A 12,975-nucleotide genomic window follows, 5' to 3' on the forward strand; every position below is an offset into this window, starting at 1 on the left:
CAAAGAAAGGAGTACTGATTTCAAGCAATTTTGGGGGCATATATTTATTCATAGCTTCTTTCAAACTAGCCTAAAAACCATAGACTGGATCTATTATGCTGCTGATTATGTGGATACATATCCCATATAAAATGCTTTGTAAAATCATCGGCATTAAGGACAAGTTGACATAGTATTGATGTCCTGAGGCCTTAATTTTTTGTCCATCTTCATACTCTTGTTTTGTTATGTGCTCATTGAAAAGTTATGCTCTCTCTGAAATGAAGGAAGAGTTCTTTGCCTTCACAACTGTCTTCATTCTCCCCGAAACTGTAAGCCTACAAAATTGTCAATCATCCTCGTGGATTAAAAATTTTCTACAATGAAAATGCATGAGAAGATATAAGGTATTATACATACTGGATGTTCAGCTAAAACTTGAAGGTCCCACTAGCTAAATCTAAAGAATATTAATCAACTGAGAATCCTGGTAAAGATTTCATATATGACAGTTTGTTTGAGCGTTGGTGGTGGTTAGATCAGGAGACTGAGAGTAAGGATTCCCAAGTCTGTTCCAGCTCTTTACCATTTACTGGGATATATGATCTTGTACTCACCTGTAAAATGACTGTAATAGAATTTGCCAACAGAATCTGATCCTTATAGAGTTATACAAGTGTGCTGGAACAATAGACAGGCTAATTAGTTTTTATAATGGTTTTATACATCAGAGAGTATTACAGGGTAGTGGTGACATTTATATTATTGTGTTGGAACAGTTATTAAAATTACAAGTGTAGACCTCTCTTTCTGCATGACTATGACCATTTCTTAAAACACAAGGAATCTGAACCTACACGGGGGGATGAGCACCCTCAGCTACCATCAAAATCAAAGAGCTTTATCCTAATCCCATTGAAGCTAATGAGAGTCTCACTTTTGACTTCAACAACAGCAATCAGTCCCAGTGAGAACTGAGGACTTTCAAGGTCCCTTCCAGTTCTAGGAGATTGGTATATCTCCAGTTATTACCTTTATTACCTTTAGGACACTCAACATTCACCTGCTCACTTTGTAGGTGCTTTGTAATTCTGGTTACCTTTCTTTTGGAATGCATTTTGAAGGCTTTTCCATTAGCCGAATACATAAGAAACAAAATGAAATTGTGTGTCTGCCTAAATATAAGAGCAAGAACTTCTAAAGTTATCTTTCCAGGTATAGCAGCCTTGCTTACATGTGACTTTATTGTCCTTGTCTGTGTATGTTATGTTAGGAAGCAATAACAAACTATTGTACTTCCTTACTACAGGTGTCATTCCAACAAGCAGCGCAAATTTCACTCATGCATACTCAGACTCTTCCATGGGATCCAACAATCAGCCACACAGCAGCACTGCTGCCCTTACTTCACTCACTCCTGCTACCACCATGCATAAACCACCAGGTTTGCTGTATTCCTTTAGATGCCCAGGCTGTCAATAGTACAGTTGCTGGAGTGAAAATTGTATAGTTCAGCAGTTAGGTTAATTCTTATTACATTAATTGCTCAACAAACTGAGAAAGTGTTTCTAAGCTGCACAATTGGTGCCAGAGTGCAAGGGACTTCTGCATTTTATATCCAGAGGACAACATCTGATAGTTTGATCTTGCAGTCATTACTCTGGCAAAACTCCTACTGCAGTCAATGACAGTTTTGCCGAAGTAAGAACTTCAGGAGTGGGCTCCATATAAAACTGAATAAATAAGTAATAATTGTTTCTAATTAAGAAAACAAAATTATGTTGTGTATAGTACCTAGGTACTTATGAATCTGATCTTGCAAACATCTACTATGGAGAGTAGTGATTACTACCATGCATCCGACGAAGTGGGTATTCACCCACGAAAGCTCATGCTCCAATACGTCTGTTAGTCTATAAGGTGCCACAGGATTCTTTTCTGCTTTTACAGATTAGCTATTAAAAAAAAAAAAAAGGACCAGACTAACACGGCTACCCTTCTGATACTTACTACCATGAGGTGTCTCAGTTGGAATAAGCGCTATGCTTGGTAATAACTGTTAGCAGAATTGAGTCCTGTGGTAAGAAATAAGGATGAGAATTGTGGTCTTTCCTAGTTTGTATAATGAGCTAAACCCTGAAACCTTTATTCAGGCAAAACTGCCATTGACTTCATTAGGGGTTTTGTCTGAGTAGTGACTGCAGAATTCAGCCCAGTATATTTTAGGATTATTTAATCTGTAGAAGTTTGATATTATTTTAAATTATACTAACAGACTCCTGTTTTGTTTTTTTTAAATGCAAATACTAACACAGCCTCAGTTGCACCTCCATTTTAAGAGAGTAGTGATAGGATAATAAAAAGAAAGCATAGGTTAAAACCCATTTATGATATGACCGCACAAAGGACTGACTTTCTGACATTAATTTGTTCTGTTTATTTCCTTGCAGATAATTCCAGTATGACATCCTTGCACAGCACCATTTCACCATCTATGAGCCTTACTCCAACCAGCACTACATCAAACATGCCTGAGTCTTCCTCAGACACCACACATTCCATGACGACTACTCCACCTTTCAAAAATGGTGACAAACTTGCACACAGTAATAGCAATCCTAACACCTCATGCATGAGAAATGTGTTAGCCACTGAAGTAACTTTATCTTTGAAACCTTAACAAATATTTTTATCACAGATACAACTGAAGAAACTGCATGAAACTAAAGTCTCTTAGGAAGCTTATTACTGTTAATTTAATTATTAAATTATGTTTAAAAGGTCATATTCACTTCCTCACAATCATAAACAGAAAATATTACTTGCTTTTTCTCGGTAAAAAACAATGGTGACGCCCAATATTGCACTTCTTACTTGCTTAGGGTAATTAATTCACAATGGTTTGATTCTTTTTGTTTAACGGCAGTAAAAACTGAGACACTTCATCACCACCATCATGGCAGTTCTCAAAGTGACATGGCCATCTTGCAAATGAAATCTTGCAAAAGCGCCATTCCAATCATTACTGTCCCCTTATTCTGGCTATAAAAGAGACTGATGTAGATTTGCATATCATGTTGATTTGCATATCATACCTATAAGAGAAATAATGCAACTTGCTTGTGTAGAACTACAGTTGTGAAACATGATTAAGGAGCAGTCTAATTTGCAATCAACCATGCAAAGGGAAATAATGAAATGCATACAAATTATACTTTAAGGTTGAAGACAGAAATATGAGTTAATCAAAGTACAACCATTTTAACATGTAAAAGCTAAACATTATTTTGAAATAAATGTCTGGTGATTTAAGTACAAATGCATTAACCATCCTTCCCCAAAATTATTAATGGAATGCTGTCGTCTTATTTTCCCCCTGTTCTTACAGGAACCACGGCAGTAATGACTCCTCCCATAAATTGTGGTAAGTTATGTTTAATAAAGGTGAAGTGCAACTTTTTAAACCAGAAAAAACACCCCCCCACCTCACTGTAATCAACTAAATGCCCAAACAAACCAAATCAGCAGGTATTTAAGCATTTTATTTTGTTTTATGGGCTTTCTTACGTTTTGGAGGATTATTCTGCAGGTCTTCAGAAATTTTTGGACTGCTTTTGCCCAATTCTCAAGCTGCTCAGACAACCCACTATGCAGTCATCTGGGAAGTAGTAACACAGCTCACCAGTGCTACAGCATAGTGTCTGCCTATGGGAGAAAAGTGCCTGGCTTGTTCAGTACCAAGGTGCTCTCTAAGATTCTCTCTTTAATCATCTAATTTTATATCCAAAATCAGAAAACTGCAGGCTTTAGAGAATAACTGATAAAACTAGTCTTATCTGTCTTCCCCAGCCCATAGGCAGAGAATACTGGACTGGAAGGTGAATTGGAGACCGGACAGCATGCTTAGCCAGGGAACTGTGCAGTAATACAATAGTTTCCAGATTATTATAACAGGGTTTCCCCTTGCCTGTGTAGATGGGATAAAATCATTACAACCATAGTAATGAGTTGTACTACAGCCATGATCTATTCATCTCATATCTATTTAGATTTTTATATTATGTCCTTCATCATGGTCTCTGAATGCATCACAAAATTCATAAAATAAATTTAAGTTGATCTCTACATGACTCTACTCCCCAGTCTGAAGAGACCATATTTTTTTAAATATGTGATTTTAGTGATGTTACTGAGAGAAGTCTATATTGAAGAAGTGGATTTTACATTTTGTTCTGAGGGCCCAGAGGACCTTAACAGTCCATGTATAATATACATAGTGCTGTATGGGTTACATGATTTTTAGCCATCAGAAAATATCTTCAAGTATTAATTGATATTTATTTCTTTTAAATTGTAATATTAAAACTGTAAATTAAATTGCCCAGATAGTGTGCTTCATTTGTTTCTTGGAGCCCCAAAGAGAATTTACTTCCCATCCTAGCATCCTTGTTCAACAGAGAGACTATGTCTCTGAAGAGGGTTGAACTTGTCTGCCACTAGAGCTTGCAAATGCTGCAGAAATGGGTAGAGTAGTGTAGAGTGTTCACTTTTTGTAGGGAGACAAGTGTGCTGTCACCACTTTTGCTCTCCAGAGACACCTCTTTCTGTCCCCAATACTCCATCCTTTGGATACCTCTCAGTGTTGTTACATTACCATGCTACCTCCCAGCTCACACAATGTCCTAACATACCCCAACCAATACGTGTACCAGCTTCCAACTCAACCATCACTCTGTTGCTTTTTATCTACTCTTAGACTCCTGTCTAGCCCATGTGTGTAATGTTTCTGGTATATCTTGTACAGTCACGATGGATGGCTGAATATAATTTATTCACACCTATTTGTTTGCTAGTCACTTTGTAATGCATAATATCAATACACATATAGGTTGGTATTGTAACATATGGACAGATTGTGTCCCCTCCCCTGATCCAAAAGGAGAGGAGTCTCTCTATGCACAGATCTCTCCACCCACATAGGAAAGAGCATCAGGGGTCTCCATGGTAACATGCCCATTTCCTCCCAGACCATGTGGAAGGCTTGGTGTGAATACAAGTGGACAAATCTGAGACTAGATAGGATGGGAGGAGGCTCATTGTCTCCCGCCTGTCCCATGGAACTCAGGGTAGAAATGTAATGCAGTGCCCAGCTTATTTATAGGCTTATTTTTATAGGCTCCTTGGCTCCACTAGAGATCTCTCTATATGGGTGAGGCTGCCCCCGCTTCTGATGGTTGCTCATACTGAATCCCCCCTCACTCACCAGGACTTGTAAAACTCCATCTTTGTGACTCAGATCTGACCAGATCACTGCATAGTCCTCCCCTTTCGGAGTATCAAAGTGCCACTGGATTACTTATCTCCATGCCATTCCAGACAGTCTTCTGGTTCAAGGCTAGTCCTGTGTCACTTTCCCAGCATCTGGTAGGGAAACCCAGGCCCATGCACTAATCTGTGGTCTAGCCCAGTGACCCTATGTCTAGCAGCTATAGTCTGCTTGCTCCCTGACCCTGTTGCTATTTCCCTAGACTCCTTTGTATTTCTCTTCTCTATCTTCTCCCTCTCTTAGGTTTACCAGTCTAAACTCCCTCCTCCCAGGGACTAACTGTCTGACTTCTTGCCAAGCTCTGTAGCCCAAACAAACCTCCCTTCTTCCAGGGAGTGATTGCAACCCCACTCTGTTCTTAGCTTGCTGGCTTTATAGAAGCTCAGCCTGCCCTTGCCCAACTAGGTTTCATCATCAATTCACCTTTATTAGTCCCTGGCTTTCCTCCAGCTGCAGCCTATCATGTTAATTGGCCTAACATAACCTGCTTTGTCTTGTGTGGGGTGGAGACCTCATCACAAACCATTTTTGATAATATGTCTGTACGCTGATGGGGGATGTAAAAGGACATTTCTAGGGGCACAACTACACTTAAAATGCTACAGCAATGCAGCTGTGCTGTTGTAGCACTTCAGTGTAGACCTACACCGATGGGAGGGGTTCTCTTGTCAGCGTAGATAATCTAACTCCCCCAGAGGCGGTAGCTAGGCCAATGGAAGAATTCTTCAGTTAACCTAGTGCTGTCTACACCAGGGGTTGGTATAGCTATGTCTCCCAGGGGTGTGGATTTTTCAGACTACCGAGAGAGGTAGCTTTACCACTGTAAATTCCTAGTGCAGACCAGGCCTAAGTTTCATATACTTCCTCATATTTTTTTTCCTGAGATCTTTAAAGGATGGAGTGTGCTAGAGTTTGGACAAATGATTCTTTCACTGGTATTTCCAAATCAGTTATATAAATTCCATAAAACAATGAAATGATTTTATTTATTATAATTTATGCTACCTGTCAGCCAGCGGAGTGGTACTATGGCTAGTGGGGGGAGGAATAGCTCAGTGGTTTGAGCATTGGCCTGCTAAACACAGGGTTGTGAGCTCAATCCTTGAGGAAACCATTTAGGGATCTGGGGCAAAAATCTGTCTGGGGCTTGGTCCTGCTTTTAGCAGGGGGTTGGACTAGATGACCTTCTGAGGTCCCTTCCAACCCTGATATTCTATGATTCTATAAAGTGTAGAGGTGACCAATGCTAAAAGTAAAATTCAAGTGTAAGAATCAAAAATTGTTGTTTAAGTGTGGCATTTAACATTTTTTCACCTCTTTCAGATGAAATTAATCATCAAATTAATCTTACAATGGAGAATTACAATTACATTCAGAACCGCGTCAGTGGAAAACTGAACGTTTTGGGATATAACCAAGGAAAACATCAATTCACTCCTAAATATAAATTCAACAATACTATAACAAACAATGACACTGTAATAAACAATGACATTGTCGAAGGACTTTGGGAATGTCAAACATATAAGATTGAAATAGAAGTTGGTAGTTGTAAGACTTTACGTTCAATTTATGTCCGACCTGGTAAGTACCGTTTTTATTCATTATATAAGGGTTTATTCAGCAAAATCAAAATTAAATTGTTTGTGATACAGAGTTTCAGAAACCACCTTTCAACAGAATAGGTAGATCCCAAGAGTTATTTGGGGTGCAAAGTCTCCATATAGTACTTGTGGGTGCAGACTGGAGGCAAGGTTTCCATAATCAGGCCCATTGTGTACGGTAAAGCTTTGAGGTGAAGAGTTTCAAAAGTGAGTAATTATTTGGGTGCCAGACCTAAGACAACTTAAAAAAAGTCTTGATTTTTATCTGATGATTATTCATCACTTTGTGACAATCAGGCCTCTCTAAGATATCTCAAAGAACTAGTCACTTTTGAACCTCTTGCCTCAGTCTTTATGGTACATAATAGTATAATTATGAAAATTTTGCCTCTAGTTCTGCATACACAAGTTTGAAACTAGAAACGTGGTGAGGATCTAGTGTTCTCTGAAGACAGTCTTTGCTTTGTATGAATACTTAAATTTGATTTAGGGTAAAAACCATAAGTAAACTGGCCTCATTAGAAAGATGTAGTACTTTCTATTCATTTTTTTTCCTGTTAAATATGTGGTTTAATATATTCCAAGATAAAAAACTACATTAAAACGGCGTTAAGATTGACAGTACATATTAGTAATTTAAGGGTAAAAGTTATAGCCAGGATGATGTAATTCTCCCCAAACTAAGCATTACAAACCCTAGAAATTCAGAGTTGATGTTACATTTTGTATTTAAGTGTAAAATTAACACTCAATTTTCTAGGCTTCTAATGCTTGTTTTGGGGAAAATTATCTTTAAGTTATTGATATGCACTCTCAACCGTAATTCCTCCACCTGTATGACGTTTTTTTGGTCTGGGAATATCAGTAGGTTTTTTTTTTTAATTATTAAAAGTTTCATACACAAACACTAAACAAGAAACCACAAAAATAATGTGATATTTAGAAATATTTTAAGTTATGTAGTATCAACATTAATTCATTTTTTAAAAATGTAACAATTTCAGGGGCCCCAGTTAAGAGTTACCTGAACTGTTGACCTGTGCTTGTCTGTATTCTCTGTAATCATAACAATTACATGGTACAATAATTAAAAACTTAGTTATTCCTTCAAATATAGTCTATGCACAACATTTCAATTAATTTTACCTATATGGAAAGTTTGAAGCATCTGTGTTATTCCAATGTTGAGGTCGCTCAGAAACAGGAAATAATGCCAGATGCTAAATTTCTTAAAGGGCCCAGTTTTTAATGCCTTTTAACTCAAAATAATTAATGGATTTATTTGCCAATTTCAGAACATTTATTCTGTAGTCAAAGAGTAAGTGCTGTAAGTTCAGCAACAGGCCAAATCAGAATCCAGATCTCCCCAGCTCCAGTATGTCTATGGTGTGAACTCGAAGTGCCACCTCCATGTCTCTGTTGCAAATTGCACCTGCCACCATAGTTCCTGTAATGTCCTGGACTGGCTCTTCGGTGCCTGGCCCTGCTCTGCAGCAGCAGCAGATGCCGTCCCTGCACTGCTGTATCCCCCAGGTGTCTCTTCTTCCCAAGAGACCTTGCCAGATGAAGTTCGTGCAGGATTTCCTGCCATCTTTCTGCCCAACTCCTGTTTGCTTATCCCCTTGCCAATCAAGGCTTTGGAGATAGAACCAGCTTTCAGAGGGCTGCTGCTGTTTTGACGGAGGGGGCATTCGCTCCTCCTCTACAGTGTATTAATTCAGGATTTTCATTTAATAGGAATGGTATATTTGTGCTATCATTTCTGTGAATGTTTTGTTAAGAGAGGCCAGTTGGCAGAATTGACAAGATATAATCAACAAAAGTTCTGAATAGAGTTTGGAACAATAGTGTAGAGAGACAGCATAAGAATTTACATTATTCTACCCACTGTCTCTATTAAATCCATGTTTTTTAGTGTCTAGCAGAGTTATGAATTAAGTTCCCTAGCTCATCTTTTGAATGTGTTGTACAGATGTCCTTTGAAGACAAGGACTAAGAGATCAGATATGGAGTGACTGCTTTGTGAAAAGTGTTCACCCACAGGTGATAGGGTATTTTTGTATCCCTGAAGGGAGACTGATTCAGACACAATCTCTCTCCAAATTTACCCTGTGTTCCAAGGAGAGAGTAAACTGTCCTTGGTGAATATCTGACACAGTGAAGCTGGAGCCATAGCTCTACTCATTTCTTGTCCCCTCCCACTCACCTATATGGGGTTGGAACACAAGAGCTCTTTGGTGCCTGCCTCACCACCTGAGCTGCTACCCATGACACCAGTGTAGCCCGCATGAGGGAGAGAACGGTCACCATATATGCTCCCATATTGCCTTGTACAGCTATGAAAGCTGGGTCATGTTTCGACCCACAATTTGCACAGAGAATTCCATAGGTTATCAGATGTTTAAAGTTGAGTTGCCAAACTTTTTTTTAGTAACTCACCAAAATGCCTTATTACACATGATTTTACTCATCTTAATGCATACTTTTGGTTCCCTGGTTCCACAAACACATGCTTGTATTAATAATCAAACATAATGTTATACATGAATACTGAGAATAAATACCTTCAAAAGCACATTCAAATAAAATCTGAATATATTGCATTATGTCTTCATCATTACAGACAAAACAAGGTACAACTTTACGTATGATGAAGTAAATGACAGCTCTTTTCGTTTAATGTGGAACAGACCTTTCCCACCTCAATGTAATTTGAGCTACTCCTATGCTTGTGATAATGGTAGGTACTTTTTAATACCTTTTATAACCACGGTTTTAATTGTATATATTTTTGCCTCATGGCATATACTTTAAGGTGAGCTGCCTGATTTAAAGAATTGTTAAACAAAAAAGCATAATTTTTACCTTTAGTAAGTGAATAAACGTGCTAAGATGTCATGAAATCTAGAAGGTAAATGTCTTAAATGAATCAGTAGCATCTGACATGATTCCTGATAGAGACAGACACATAAGGGATAGAACAGTGGTCCGTGGTGGTGGTGGAGCACCGGCCGAAATGCCGCCGAATTTCGGCGGCATTTCGGAGGCGATTCCTCTTGATGATGTCACTTGTCGGCGACAAGCGGCGTCATCGAGAGGCATTACTGCTGAATTTCGGCGGCATTTCGGTGGATGCTCCACTGCCAGCCAGGACGCGGGCGCATTTAGATGCCCCCGCGGGTGCCATGGCGCCCGCGGGCACCGCGTTGGGGACCCCTGGGATAGAAGCATATATTATATATAATGTTGGGAATCATTAAGAAAGGGATTACTAAGAAGACAGAAGATATTATATTGCCTCTATATAAATCCATGGTATACCCACATCTTGAATACTGTGTGCAGATGTGGTTGCCTCATCTCAAAAAAGATGTATTGGAACTGGAAAAGGTACAGAAAAGGGCAACAAAAACAATTAGGGATCTGGAACAGCTTCCACATGAGGAGAAATTAATAAGACTGGAAAAAAGATGACTAAGGGGGAATATGATAGATGTCTATAAAATCATGACTGGCATGGAGAAAGTAAATAAGGAACTGTTATTTACTCCTTCTCATAACACAAGAACTAGGGGCCACCAAATGAAATTAATAGGCAGCAGGTTTAGAAAAAACAAAAGGAAATATTTCTTCACACAACGCACAGTCAACCTGTGGAACTCCTTGCCAGCAGGGGCGGCTCTAGCATTTTTGCTGCCCCAAGCATGGCAGACGGGCTACCTCCGGCGGCTTGCCTGCAGGAGGTCCGCCGGTCCCACGGATTCGGCATACCTGCTGCCAAATTGCCGCCTAATCTGTGGGACCGGCAGACCTCCTGCAGGCAAGCTGCCAAAGGCTGCCTGACTGCCGCCCTCGCAGGGACTGGAGGGTGCCCTTCGCGGCTTGCCGTCCCAGGCACACTCTTGGAGAGTTGGTGCCTGGAGCTGCCGCTGCTTGCCAGATGATGTTGTGAAGGCCAAGACTATAACAGGGTTCAAAAAAATAAATAGATAAATTTATGGAGGATAGATCCATCAATGGCTATTAGCCAGGATAGGCAGGGATGGTGTCCCTAACCTCTTTTTGCCAGAAGCTGGAATGGACAAAGGGGATGGATTGCTTGATAATTACCTGTTCTATTAATTTCCTCTGAAGTGCCTGGCACTGGCCTGCCAGAACAGGCCTGCCAGAAGACAGGATTCTGACCTAGATGGACCTTTGGTCTGGCCTAGTAAGGCCATTTTTATGTTCTTATGTGCCCTTTGTATTACAAATACCTACAAAAACCTACACGATTAGAACATTAAGAGTGAAAAGCAAAGCACTTCAAAGTTAGGAAATGCTAGAATTAAGGTTGCCTGTGCAGCATCAATCTACCCCCTCCTGGTGTGTGTATACATTATTATACAGTATTTAATTACATGTTTGTAACCCTTCTGTACATCTGAGTTGGCAGCAACAAGGGCCGGGTTCATTATCTAGGGGTTCCATTTCAATAACACAATGCAAAACCGTCTCGAGCCCCAACCCAGTGACCTGGGACAATTACATACCACCCCCTGGGTGCCTCTAAGAGGCAATACTTCCCCTCTCGCAAGCACAGAGTCTGAGTGTAGCAAAATCCTTTTAATAAAGGAGGGAAACAATGTGGCATTATCTTGGGGAAACACCACAAACAGGATTCATGACACAAACCATGAGCAGGGTCTTAAGTCCAACACCCCAAAAGTCTCTTGAATCCAGCAACCCAAAAATCACCCAAAAGTCCAACAATCCAAAAGTCTCTGTCCCTGGTCAATGCAGCCCCTGAGTTCAAAAGTTTATCTGCAGAGTTTTAACTCCCCTACCTCCCCTGGGTGGAAATGGCAGGGGGGGGGCGTTAAGGGGCGCCTTACGTGGTCCGAGGCCGACTGCCCCGCCTCTCTGTGGGGTTCTGCTGCAGTCTTCACCGCGAGCTGCTCCACTCCACCAGACGTCCCATGAACTGCTCCAGCCATCCCATGAACTGCTCCACTCTGCCAGCCACTCCACTCCACTTGCTGCCCCGTGAACTGTTCCACTGTGCCAGCCACTTAGCAATAGATCTTCAGCCCCCCTCCCCACTCGTTAACACAGCACTCAGTGATTTCAGCTCTTACTGGTTTCAGCTTGTAGTAGGGAAGCCCCAGTGCTGGTGCACCATTGGCACACAATAAATTCAGCTCAGCAGCCTGTAACTAGACTCCCAATGGAATCAAAATTAGCTCTGATATTCAATAGTGGAGAGAGAAAGTGGAATTGGTGTTTCAGGCCCTCAAAGGGGGCCCATACTATCAGGTACAAATACCTGTCCCCATCCTTTCTCTATTCACTGGGCTTTGGAACCCATGCCCCTTGTTTAGCGAGTGCTATTTAGATGATGGCAAGTCCCTCTGTCATAAAACAGTTCCACTGGCCTTGATTCACATAATCAGGGTAACACCATTTTATTTTTCCTGCCCCAATAACAGAGAAACTGGGGATCCCACAGCAGCCAAAGTGACCATTTTGGGCTGCTGTGAGCTCATGCCAGGCATGTGCCTATGCAAACAAGATTAGCCCCTGAAGTTCTTTTCCACATCTCACCACAATTCAACACCAGATGTCGAGGTAGAGCTCAACCTGACTCTGCTTACATGTTTATATACTATTTTTCCACAGGATTATGCCTAATTCAGTCCACAGCATGGACAGTGCTCACTGAATGAGCAGCTATATAATATTTTGTTTTATCCTTATTGTTCAATATGTGGCCCCAGCCTTTATTTATTTTATTGACTTTATTGACTGATTTTCAACCCCTGCTCTGAATAAAGAATTATTAATTTTCTCATGAACTTCTCCGTGGTGATCATCATGACTGAGAGCTTCACAAATATTAATGCATTATTTTCACAATATTTCTCTGTGGATAGGTGATATTATTATTCCCAGTTTACAGATGGGAAACTGAGGCACAAAAAGATTAAGGTAAAAAAGTCTACTAATTCTGGTTTCCCAATTTGAGAAGCCTAAGAGCTGCTTTTGCAGAGTATTTAGTATTATATCACACCTTGTGTACTCACAGTA

The 12,975-nt window shown here is 40.3% G+C and overlaps 1 protein-coding gene across 1 annotated transcript in view; it reads left to right on the top strand.

Moving 5' to 3' along the window:
* PTPRC (protein tyrosine phosphatase receptor type C) overlaps positions 1-12,975 on the top strand; it is a 108,875-nt gene that overhangs the window by 46,873 nt on the left and 49,027 nt on the right. Inside the window, exons 5-8 of the mRNA XM_039486458.1 lie at positions 1,289-1,423; positions 2,430-2,657; positions 6,629-6,889; positions 9,533-9,649. Coding sequence (XP_039342392.1) covers positions 1,289-1,423; positions 2,430-2,657; positions 6,629-6,889; positions 9,533-9,649 — 741 coding nt within the window. The remainder of the gene's footprint in view (positions 1-1,288; positions 1,424-2,429; positions 2,658-6,628; positions 6,890-9,532; positions 9,650-12,975) is intronic.

This window comes from Mauremys reevesii, linkage group 8 (assembly GCF_016161935.1).
Source record: "Mauremys reevesii isolate NIE-2019 linkage group 8, ASM1616193v1, whole genome shotgun sequence".
Lineage (NCBI taxonomy): Eukaryota > Metazoa > Chordata > Testudines > Geoemydidae > Mauremys > Mauremys reevesii.